The 11,765-nt window shown below is 50.7% G+C and overlaps 1 protein-coding gene across 1 annotated transcript; it reads left to right on the top strand.

The window, feature by feature from the left end:
* Positions 1 to 3,038: 3,038 nt before the first annotated feature.
* On the top strand, positions 3,039 to 11,440 carry LOC140389121 (zinc-binding protein A33-like). Its single transcript, XM_072473277.1, has 6 exons — positions 3,039 to 3,440; positions 3,812 to 3,907; positions 5,220 to 5,453; positions 6,275 to 6,297; positions 6,382 to 6,500; positions 10,727 to 11,440. The coding sequence occupies exons 1-6, from the start codon at positions 3,039 to 3,041 to the stop codon at positions 11,242 to 11,244; spliced, it is 1,392 nt and encodes a 463-aa protein (XP_072329378.1). The 3' UTR covers positions 11,245 to 11,440.
* The last annotated feature ends 325 nt before the right edge of the window (positions 11,441 to 11,765 follow it).

Here is an 11,765-nt window from a genome sequence, read left to right as displayed (position 1 = left end):
CCCGGCCACGGCAGAGAAGCCCACGGCCCGGGCATCTTGGCTGGCCCGGTCCACAGGGAAGCGGATGTAGTGGTGCGCCATGGCATATAGGGCATCTGTCACTGCCCTGATGCATCGGTGCAACGATGTCTGTGATATGCCGGACAGGTCCCCACTCGGTGCCTGGAATGACCCCGTTGCATAAAAGTTCAGGGCAACCGTAACCTTGACGGACACGGGGAGAGGGTGTCCCCCGCCAGGGCCACGCGGTGACAGGTGTGCCAGCAGGTGGCAGATGTGTGCCACGGTTTCCCGGCTCATCCGGAGTCTCCTCCTGTATTCCCGGTCCGTGAGCCCTGGTATGAGTGCCGGGGCCGGTACACATGGGGCGCCCTCGGGTGCCTCCGTTGCCATGGGGCCGCGACGTCCTCCTCCCCCTCCTCGTCCTGTCGGTCAGGTGTCCCTCCAGCCTGGGCGGCTGCCGCCTGCCCCTCTGCGGCAGCCTGCACCGCCTCTCTGGCACGCTCCTCCTCCTCCTCCTCCTCCTCCTCCTCATCCAGGGCAACATGGACATGAGCTGCTGCCGCCACGGCGGCCAACATCGCTGGATGATCTGAAAACATGACGGCCTGGTGGGGGGGGGGGGGGACAACGACATGTCATCATTGCCCATATCCCCTCCTTCCCCCCAGCCAGGTGGCATGGACCGCATGGGTCCAACTGTTGGAGGCTGGCACCTGGCCAGGTGGACCAACTCACTTGCCCCCCCCCCATCCCCCTCCCCGGCACGGACCCCCCCCATCCTCATCCCCGGCACGGACCCCCCATCCCCCTCCCCGGCACGGACCCCCCCATCCTCCTCCCCGGCATGGACCCCCCATCCCCCTCCCCAGCACGGACCCCCCATCCCCCTCCCGGGCACGGACCCCCCATCCCCCTCCCCAGCACCGACTCCCCATCCCCCTCCCTGGCACGGACCCCCCATCCCCCTCCCCAGCACCGACCCCCCATCCCCCTCCCTGGCACGGACCCCCCATCCCCCTCCCTGGCACGGACCTCCCATCCTCCTCCCCGGCACGAACCCCCCATCCCCCTCCCCGGCACGGACCCCCCATCCCCCTCCCCAGCACCGACCCCCCATCCCCCTCCCCGGCACGGACCCCCCATCCCCCTCCCCTGCACCGACCCCCCCATCCCCCTCCCCAGCACCGACCCCCCATCCCCCTCCCTGGCACGGACCTCCCATCCCTCTCCCCGGCACGGACACCCCATCCTCCTCCCCGGCACGGACCCCCCATCCCCCTCCCCGGCACGGACCCCCCATCCTCCTCCCCGGCACGGAGCCCCCACCCCCCTCCCCGACACGGACTCCCCATCCCCCTCCCTGGCACGGACCCCCCATCCCCCTCCCTGGCACGGACCCCCCATCCCCCTCCCCGGCACGGAACCCCCATCCTTCTCCCCGGCACGGACCCCCCATCCTCCTCCCCGGCACGGACCCCCCATCCCCCTCCCCGGCACGGACCCCGCCATCCCCCTCCCCGGCACGGACCCCCCATCCCCCTACCCGGCACGGACCCCCCATCCCCCTCCCCGGCACGGACACCCCATCCCCCTCCCTGGCACGGACACCCCATCCTCCTCCCCGGCACGGACCCCCCATCCCCCTCCACGGCACGGACCCCCCATCCCCCTCCCCGGCACGGACCCCCCATCCCCCTCCCTGGCACGGACACCCCATTCTCCTCCCCGGCACGGACCCCCCATCCTCCTCCCCGGCCCTCCCCGGCACTGACCCCCCCTCCCGGCACTCTCCTGGAGCCCAGCCCACTCTAACCACCCCCCTCCCCCACCCTCCGCACACACACACACACACAACCCGAGACACACCTCTCCTCACGCATTCAGACTGCGGCCACGCCATCGCCTGCCCAGAGCCACCGTCACTCACCTCCACGCTGGTCGGCGTGAACCTGGAGCACAGGTTTACGCCGATGAAAAGGAAGTTTGATTTACGTCGACGTGACCGGTCATCACGTCGACGGGACTTCGGCCCATCCGGAAGGGAGAATATCGGCAGGCCGAAAATCGGCTGCCTTGCGCAGACCCGTGACATTCTCCGCGGCAGCGGCGACATTAACGCCCCGCTGACTTTTCTCCCTTCGGAGACTTCGGCAACCGGCGGGGGCGGGATTCACGGCGGCCAACGGCCATTCTCCGACCCGCTGGGGGGTCGGAGAATGACGCCCCAACATTGAGACTGAATCTGTTGTTCGAGACGCTTCTCCCCACAGGCAGAGAATGTGCAGCATCTGAGAAATGAGCAGCTCCAACACAGCGTTGTTCCTCTTCACTCCAGTTACACAAACTCGGCACCAACTTTCCATCTTCCTGTCCAGAAGCTGATCGGAGAGGTTCAGGCAGGATTGAGGGGGGAAAGATGGGCCCGGATTTGGGAGAGAGAAAGAGACTCTCCAGGAATTTGGGGAACAAGGGGGAGGTTGGAGATGGGGGTGGACATTTTCAAAAAGATGTTTTTTGTAAGAATGAGGGTCAGCGGGACACAGGGTGGAGAGAGAATAAGGAGGGGCTCAGGGATGAGATGGATTTGGAAAGGACTTGGGGAGGGGAGGGTGGGGGGAGATAAAATAGATAAAGATGTGGGGGTGAAGGGGGGATGTTTGGTCAGTGGGTTGGGGGGGGGGGCAGGAGGTTAGTAACAGAAACAGCTGTAAGGATGGTCTGGATTTTAACTGAGAAAGTCACTTCTGACTTCCACAGACAGGGGGAGTTGAGGGAGGTGGGGAAAGGGGGGAGAGAGTTTTCAAGGAGTGAGTTTGTAGCGAGAGAGAAGAGAAATAATGTTATAAAGCTGACTTTATAAAAGTGAAAAAGGCTTCAGACACAATAAAGGGGTCAGTTTGATTTAATTCCAAAGTTCCTGACACTGAGATGTGTCACTGATCAGTTGAAGTGAAATCCAGGAAGTGCAGCCCTGAACAGGAATTGAAAGCGAAAGAGCTTGAACAGGGAAGGAGAGAGAGACTCTGAGCACTGGGATGGCGTCTCCAGATCTCACACAGGAACTAACCTGTCCCATCTGTCTGGAGATATTCACCCAGCCGGTGACTCTGGAATGTGGACATCATTTCTGCAGCTCCTGCATCTCTCAGAGTTGGCAGAAGGTCCCGGGCGATGTTTCCTGCCCCCAGTGTCGACAGGTCTTCACCCAGAGCAACGTCAGGCCTGCTCTGACCCTGATTAACATCGTGGAGAAGTTCAGAGAGCTGAAGGTGAAGGTGACACAGCCACAGGAGGAGTTTTACTGTCAGGAACACGAAGAGAAGCTGAAACTCTTCTGTGAAGATGAACACAAAGCGATCTGTGTGGTGTGTGGGATGTCCAGAGCTCATAAGACGCACAGTGTGATCCCAATAAAGGAGGCAGCCCAGATATACAAGGTACTGGATCACTGCTACTGACACAGGTAGATGGGGAAGAGGGACAGGGTGTAAGTAATAGAGAGAGAGAGTGTTTGTCGAATGTGGGAAGGGGAAGAGAGGGCAGGAGAGAAAGGGGTAGGGAAGGGGAGAGGAATGTAAATAGGAGAGTGTTGGAACGAGGAAAGGATTGATTGAGGAGGGGAATTAACCTGGAGGAGGATAATTGTAACAAACAGAATTAACCCACAGCTTCTACTTGTGAGTGTCAATCCTGAGAATATCTCCTTCTCTACCTCACTAGTCTCACTCTATTTAAAACAGCAAACTCCTCCAGAATGTGACAATGATTGTTTCCTTTGACAAACCCCTTTGTGTCCTTTCTGTCTCAGAACAAGTTAGAAACATCATTGGAAACTCTGCAGAAGCAAATGGACCTCAGTCTCCACAGTAAAAGAGAACGAGAGGATGGGATTTTACACATGAAGGTAGGAGACTGGCCTTTAGGCTTTGTGTAAACTTCCCTGTGTTTGTTATTGAGAGTGAGTGAGCTTCTCACACAGTCAGAGAGAGAGTTTTACTGAATAAAATGCTGCTGCTCCAAAGTACACTGCGAGCTGCTCCCCGAACTGCAAGATAAGGGAGCGTCTGCAAATTGCAGATTATTATGACAATGTGAAAATGTCTTATTTTCTCTCCTAATCAATCACATCAATTGATTAAATAAATCTTGTCTGTAACTCACTCCCAGGTATCCATTATACTATATATAAACCATCTGAACCCCTTGATTAGATTCCAGTCTGTAACTCACTCCCCGGCATCCATTATTCTATATATAAACCAACTGAACCCCTCGATTAGATTCCAGACTGTAACTCACTCCCCGGCATCCTTTATCAAGATATAAACCATCTGAACCCCTCGATTAGATTCCATTCCGTAAGTCACTCCCAGGTTTCCATTATTCTATATATCAACCATCTGAACCCCTCGATTAGATTCCAGTCTGTAACTCACTCCCAGGTATCCATTATTCTATATATCAACCATCTGAACCCCTCGATTAGATTCCAGTCTGTAACTCACTCCCAGGTATCCATTATTCTATATATAAACCATCTGAACCCCTCGATTAGATTCCAGTCTGTAACTCACTCCCAGGTATCCATTATTCTATGTATAAACCATCTGAACCCCTCGATTAGATTCCATTCCGTAAGTCACTCCCAGGTATCCATTATTCTATATAGCAACCATCTGAACCCCTCGATTAGATTCCAGTCTGTAATTCACTCCCAGGTATCCATTATTCTTTTCTAAACCATCTGAACCCCTCGATTAGATTCCAGTCTGTAACTCACACCCAGGTATCCATTATTCTATATATAAACCATCTGAACCCCTCGATTAGATTCCAGTCTGTAACTCACTCCCAGGTATCCATTATTCTATATATAAACCATCTGAACCCCTCGATTAGATTCCAGTCTATAACTCACTCCCAGGTATCCATTATTCTATATATAAACCATCTGAACCCCTCGATTAAATTCCAGTCTGTAATTCACACCTTGATGATTCTTATTTAGGATTAACCATTGGAATCACTTTATAATGTTTATTTGTAACTCACTCCCACAGACCCAATATTCCATCAAATTATTGAGCCGGTAGTGAGCTGTTATTATTTGTTAGTCATACTGGATGCAAATTGTTTTCCTCTATCCCAGTGGACAGAGACCGGGAAACTGGGATTATAAACGTTGCTTATTCTGTTCTGTATTCAATCTGTTCCAGGCTGAAGTTGACAGACTGAGAAATGAAATCAACAGTGAATTTGAAAAGATGCACAAGTTCCTGTTTGAGAAGGAGGAGCTGCTGAAAGCAGAGTTGGAGAGAAAAAGCAATAAAGTGTTCGAGGAAATGGAGCAGAATTTAAACAAAACCATGGCTGAAATGTCTTCTCTTGAAGGAGCAATAAGAGATCTAAAATCGAGGCTGGGGGTACAAGAGGCCCCAGAGTTCCTCAAGGTACAAAATCTCTTTGTCTTGTCCAGTGAAACATTCCAGAGACTGAGGGCGGGCACTCTGACCTTTAACCTCTGGGATTGGGTAAGGCCTCAGTCTGATTGGTTGGGTGATTGTTTCTTTCTGCTGTCAGTAAGGGTCCAATGGGGAATGAGGTGAGATAATCTCAGTGTGATTCCGATACTCAGTGTAACCACGGAACTGATTGATGATTGGACTCAGAGAGAGCTGGGCTGGGAACTGGAGACGTTTACACTGCTACCCATGGAGTTCTACTGAGGACGGGGTTAAGATGCATTGTTAAAGTGGAGTTGTTAGATCTTTATTGAGTTGTGGGTTTTGCTGTTCCTGATCCTGCGAACGCTGGATTCAAATGAAGCCTCAGCCAGCAATCGTGTTGGGATTAATATCGGGGATGGACAAGAGACACAAATTAGAGGATGTCTCGGAGGGTTGTGGAGCTGGAGGAGATTACAGAGATAGGGAGGAGTGAGGCCATGGAGGAATTTGAAAACAAGGATGAGAATTTTCAACATCAATACGTTGTTGAACCGGGAGCCAATGTAGTTCACCAACCACAGGGGTGATGGGGGCTACGGTTAGAGAGATAAGAGTGGGAACTGGTGCGGGCAGAACACCGAGCTGGACAACAGTGGAGAGGCGGTGGAGGAGGATGGTGTGATCGACCGTGTCAAAGGTTGCAGACTGATCGAGAATAATGAGGAGGCGAGAGGGGTGAAAATGTAGATTTCTACTCGGGATTTACATCAACTAGAACTCTTTAATCTGACTCGATCATATCTATTCTGTTTCTTTCCCCTCAGGATATTCAGGACCTGTTGATGAGGTAAGCAGGTTTAAAGAAACAGTTTTGTGATGTGATCACTGCTGTCTCTCTAACACACACTGATTTCCAGACCTGTTTTTGCAGGAGTCAGATGGTGTTTCACAAGCCTGGAACTGTCTCCACTCAGTTACCTGCGGATATCGCTGGTGAACCAGTCAAATACATCAAAGTGTGGAGGGAAATGAGGGCAGTGATTTCTCCAGGTATCATTCTCTGTATATTACCGTCTCCCTGCTGTTATCCACGTGATTAATGAGGTTTGACACACTGATGAAATGATCATAAGATCAGAAGGAATAAGAACAGGAGTGGTCCAGCCCAGTGAACCTGCTCTGATTTTTGATAAGATCATGTCTGATCGAATTGTGGCCTTTACTCCACTTTCCTGCCTGTCCCAGATGACCCTTAACCCCCTTGTTGATCAACAATCTATCGAACTCGGTCATGAATCAATGGCCCAGCCTCTGCTGGTCTCTGTGGTAGAGAATTCCAAAGACTAATAACCCTCTCCGAGATGGAATTCCTCATCTAACACAGGAATAGTCCTGGAGGATTGCAAATGTGATGCCGTTGTTTCAGAAAGGGGCAAAGGTTAACCCAGGAAAGTACAGACCTGTCAGTTTGACATCAGCAGTGGGAAAACTGATAGAGGCGATAATATGAGATGAGAAAAATATGCACTTCGAGAAAAATTAATTAATATTAGCCAGTCCTCATGGCTTTGTCAAGGGCAGGCCATGTCTACCAAATGTAATTGAGTTATTTGACAAGGTGACACAGGTAGTGGATGAGGGTAGTGCTGTGGATGTTGTATATTTGTACTTTGAGAAAGCATTTGATACAGTGCCACATGGCAGGTTGGTTAGCAGATTAAAAATGTTTGGGATTGAAGGGTCCTGGGCTGCATGGATTGGAAATTGGTTAAAAGATAGGAGACAGAGGGTAGGTATAGATGGCCATTTCTCAGACTGGAGACGAGTTGCAAGTGGTGTTCCCCAGGGCTCAGTGTTGGGACACTTGCTTTTTACGATTGATATAAATGATTTAGAGTTGCGTGTTGAGGGTAAAATCTCTAAATTTGTAGATGACACTAAGCTCGGGAGAATACCGAATTGTGACGATGACGCTGGGCGACTTCAGAGGGACATTGACAAGTTGGCCAATGGGTAGATACCTGGCAGATGAATTTCAATGCAGTGAAATGTGAGGTAATGCATTTTAGTAGAAGAATCATGGGGAGACAATATAGGCTCAATGGTACAACTTTGAGGGGAGTACAGGAGCAGAGGGACCTCAGGATTCAAGTGCATAATTCTCTCTAAAGGGGGCCTGGCAAGTTGAAAGAGTTGTTAAGAAGGCTAAATGGATCCTTGGGTTTATAAATAGAGGCACAGAGTATAAAAGCAAAGATGTGATGCTACACCACTACAAATCATTGGTCGAGTATTGTGTTCAGTTCTGGGCACATTATTTAAGGAAAGATGTTAAAGCCCTTGAGAGAGTGCAAAGGAGATTTACTAGGATGATACCAGCAGTGAGGAATTTTAGATACAAGGAAATATTGGGGAAAATTGGGCTTGTTCTCCAGAGCAGAGAAGATTAAGAAGTGACCTTATTGAGGTGTTCAAAATTATCAACAGTTTTGACAAGGAGACTCTGTTTCCACTGGTTGGTAAGTCAGTGACTAGGAGTCACAATTTCAAGATGGCCAGCAAGAGAGCTAGGAGTGAGGTGAGGAGAAACTTCTTTACTCATGGGGCAGCACGGTAGCCTTGTGGATAGCACAATTGCTTCACAGCTCCAGGGTCCCAGGTTCGATTCTGGCTTGGGTCACTGTCTGTGCGGAGTCTGCACATCCTCCCCGTGTGTGCGTGGGTTTCCTCCGGGTGCTCCGGTTTCCTCCCACAGTCCAAAGATGTGCGGGTTAGGTGGATTGGCCATGATAAATTGCCCTTAGTGTCCAAAATTGCCCGTGGGGCTACTGGGTTATGGGGATAGGGTGGCGGTGTTGACCTTGGGTAGGGTGCTCTTTCCAAGAACCGGTGCAGACTCGATGGGCTGAATGGCCTCCTTCTGCTCTGTAAATTACATGATAATGATGTACTCAGAGAGTTGTTGGGAATTGGAATGTGGTACATGGGAGAGTGGTGGAGGCGGATTCCACAGGAGGTTTCAAAAGAGAGCTGGATATATATTTGAATGTGCCGAATTTAGGGGACCACGGAGACAGGGCTGGAGAATGGGACTAGCTGGGCCGCTCTTTTGGGAGCTGGTACGGACATGATGGGCCGAATGGCATCCTTCTGTGCTGTAAATAGCAACATCTCTGTCTTAAATAGAGGCCCCTTCATTTGATGCTGTGTCGCCTACACCTCGCTTACCCCAGAGATCAAACATCCTCCCAGCATCTACCCTGACGAAGGAATCCCTCAGAATGTTATGTTTCAATAAGATAACCTTTTATTCTTCTAAACTCCAGTGAGTACAGACCAACCTGTTCAACCTTTCCACATAAGGCAATCCCTTCATCCCAGGAATCAGCCCAGTGAATCTTCTCTGAACTGTGTCCAATGAGAGTCTCTCCCTCCTGATGTAAGGAGATCAGATCTGAACACAGTACTCAAGCTGCAGTCTCACCAATCCCCTGTAAAGTTGTAGCAAGTCTTCCCTACTCTACACTCCATCCCTTTTCCAATAAAGGCCAACATTCCATTCGCCTTCCTCATTCCTTGCTGTACCTGGACACTAACTTTTAGTGATTGATGTACAAGGTCCCCCAGATCCCGCTGTACTGCAGCATTCTGCCGTCTCTTTCTGTTGAAGGGACTGTTTAGCACAGGGCTAAATCGCTGGTTTTGAAAGCAGACCAAGGCAGGCCAGCAGCACGGTTCGGTTCCCGTAACAGCCTCCCCGAACAGGCGCAGGAATGTGGCGACTAGGGGCTTTTCACAGAAACTTCATTTGAAGCCTACTTGTGACAATAAGCGATTTTCATTTCATTTTCATTTCATCTTCATTTCAAATCATTTGCTGATTTTCTATTCTTTCTGCCAAGGTGGACCACCTCACATTTTCCTACATTATACTCCATCTGCTAAATCTTTGTCCACTCACTTAACCGGTCTATATCCCTCCGCAGATGCTTTGTATCCTCCTCACAACTTCCCAACCAAACTTTCTGTCATCAGTAAATTTGGCTCCAGATTTGGTCTCTTCATCCAATCACTAATATAGATCAGAAACAATTGTGTCCCCATCACTGATCCGTGTGTCACTCCACTAGTCACAGTTTGCCAACCTGAAAATGAACCATTTATATTGGCTATGCCAGGTAGTTTGCCAATCCTCTATCCAACACCATGAACTCTTATATTGTGCAGTAATATTTTACATGAGGACATGTCGTTTGGAAATCCAAATACACAACATCTACTGGTTCACCTTTATCTACCCTGCTGGTCCCATACTCAGAAAGCTCTGATAAATGTCTCAAAAACAATCTTCATTTAACAAAACCGTGTGGACTCCGCCTGATTGTATGAAGATTTTCTAAATGTCTTGTGACTCCCTCCTTCACAATGGCATCAAGAGTTTCCAAATAACAGATTTGGCCCAAATCTTCCTGCTTTGTCTCCCTCCTTTTTTGGAACATTTCCAAACCGCTGGGACTTTTCCAGAATGGGGGGAATTTGGAAAGATTACAACCAATGCATCCACTTTCTCCAAAACCACTGCTTTAAAATCCTGGGTTGCAGGACATCAGGTCCAGGGGACAAGTTGCCTTTCATCCCAATAGTTTTCCAGATACTTTCTCTTTGGTGACCATGATTGATTTTAAGTTCCTCCCTCCCTTTTTCCCTCCTGCCTCTGTCCTGGGTCAGAAGCAGATGAGGGTCAACTTGTCTTAACCAAGGTCTTGTCCTGGAGAGAGATGTTTATTCTCAGTGAATTGATGCTGATCTGTGCTGAGTGAATGGAGCTGAAGGAATGGGGAGAAATGTCTTCACACACTCTGGGCCCCCTCCCCCGCAGGCCGTCGCCCTTCAACGCTGCGTTCCGGCCGGCTGAGAGCCGGTGTGGGCGGCGCCGGTGGGACTCGGCGTTTCCACGACGGCCGCTCGGCCCCTCCCGGCCCGAGAATCGGCGGGCCTGCCGCATAGAGCGGCTCGCGACCGATGCCGAGCCAACCACGCCAGCGCCGCTCAGCAGAGAATCGCGTGCCGGCGTCAGGGGGGCGTGGCGCGATTCGCACCGCTCCCGGGGATTCTCCGGCCTGGCCCCGGGCTGAGAGAATCCCGTCCTCTGTCCCTGAGCTTCCACAGTTCCTGGGCTGAGGAAAGTGGTGATGTCCCATCACCGTCTGTACACGTCTCGTCATTCACTCCTGTTTTTCTCACAGTAACAGCTTCCCAATCATGTTCTCTTCCAGTTCCAGCACCTCTCACCCTGGACCCGGAGACGGCAAACAACCGACTCATCATTTCCCAGGATCTGACTAGTGTGAAGTTCGGAAATGAGAAGCAAGCTCGACCTGATCATCTGGGAAGATTTAATAAACACTTGTATGTTTTGAGCTCCCAGAGTTTCACATCAGGGAGACACTACTGGGAGGTGGGTCTTGGACACAAGCCTTACTGGGTTGTGGGTGTCTGCAGCGAGTCTGTCAACAGGAAAGGAAAGATCATTCCTTCAACTGAGAATGGATTCGGGGTCATCGCCCGGTATCCTGACTGCAAATCATTGAAAATCCCGGATGTCATCTCCCAGCTGAAAGTGAAACCCCGGAAGTTGGGAATTTACCTGGATTATGAGGGAGGACAGGTGTCATTTTACGATGCTGAGGACATGTCTCACCTGTACACCTTCACTGACACATTCACCGAGAAACTCTACCCCATCTTTAGTCCTTGTAATCACCCTGACCCACTCACACTGCTCACTGGCTAACACAGTGGGACACGTTTTGGGAGGTCGGAGTTTTCGTGAGAAGCCTGATTCACTGTCTGAACAGCTCATGTTGTCCTGATTCTCTGCTGTGTGCTGTCAGGGGGTGAGTGTGTTTCTGTATTGTTTATTCTGTAAATTTAACTCAGATTCTCCACCCATCCCACTGTCCCTCTCTGAATATAATGGGACCCAGAAACACTGGACTGGTATAGAATGAAGCAAAATCTCCTGAATTATGGTAACTGTGCCCAGCTCTCGAACAATTCATTGTGAATCTTTATTTTGTTTCCTCCCTTGAATAAATATTTTATTTGAAGACGGGACTGACACCTGGTGTGATGATTATTGATCCAGTGAATGAGCAGAAAGAATGTTTTCTCTCCTGTCTGGGATGTGGATGTCGCTGGCTGAGCCCTCGTTGCCCATCCCTAATTGCCCTTGAGAAGGTGGTGTAGGTACACCCACAGTGCTGTTAGGGAGGGAGTTCCAGGATTCTGACCCAGTGACAGTGAAGGAACGGC

Source organism: Scyliorhinus torazame, chromosome 14 (assembly GCF_047496885.1).
Source record: "Scyliorhinus torazame isolate Kashiwa2021f chromosome 14, sScyTor2.1, whole genome shotgun sequence".
NCBI lineage: Eukaryota > Metazoa > Chordata > Chondrichthyes > Carcharhiniformes > Scyliorhinidae > Scyliorhinus > Scyliorhinus torazame.
The sequence above is the reverse complement of the archived record's forward strand: the minus strand, read 5'-3'. Positions and strand labels throughout refer to the sequence as shown.

Excerpts from the sequence above, each read along its gene's own strand:
- LOC140389121 (XM_072473277.1), top strand. The coding sequence starts at position 3,039 with ATGGCGTCTCCAGATCTCACACAGGAACTAACCTGTCCCATCTGTCTG. Across the intron at positions 3,441-3,811 it reads AGGCAGCCCAGATATACAAG|AACAAGTTAGAAACATCATT; the intron begins GTACTGGATCAC and ends TTTCTGTCTCAG. Across the intron at positions 5,454-6,274 it reads AGGCCCCAGAGTTCCTCAAG|GATATTCAGGACCTGTTGAT; the intron begins GTACAAAATCTC and ends CTTTCCCCTCAG.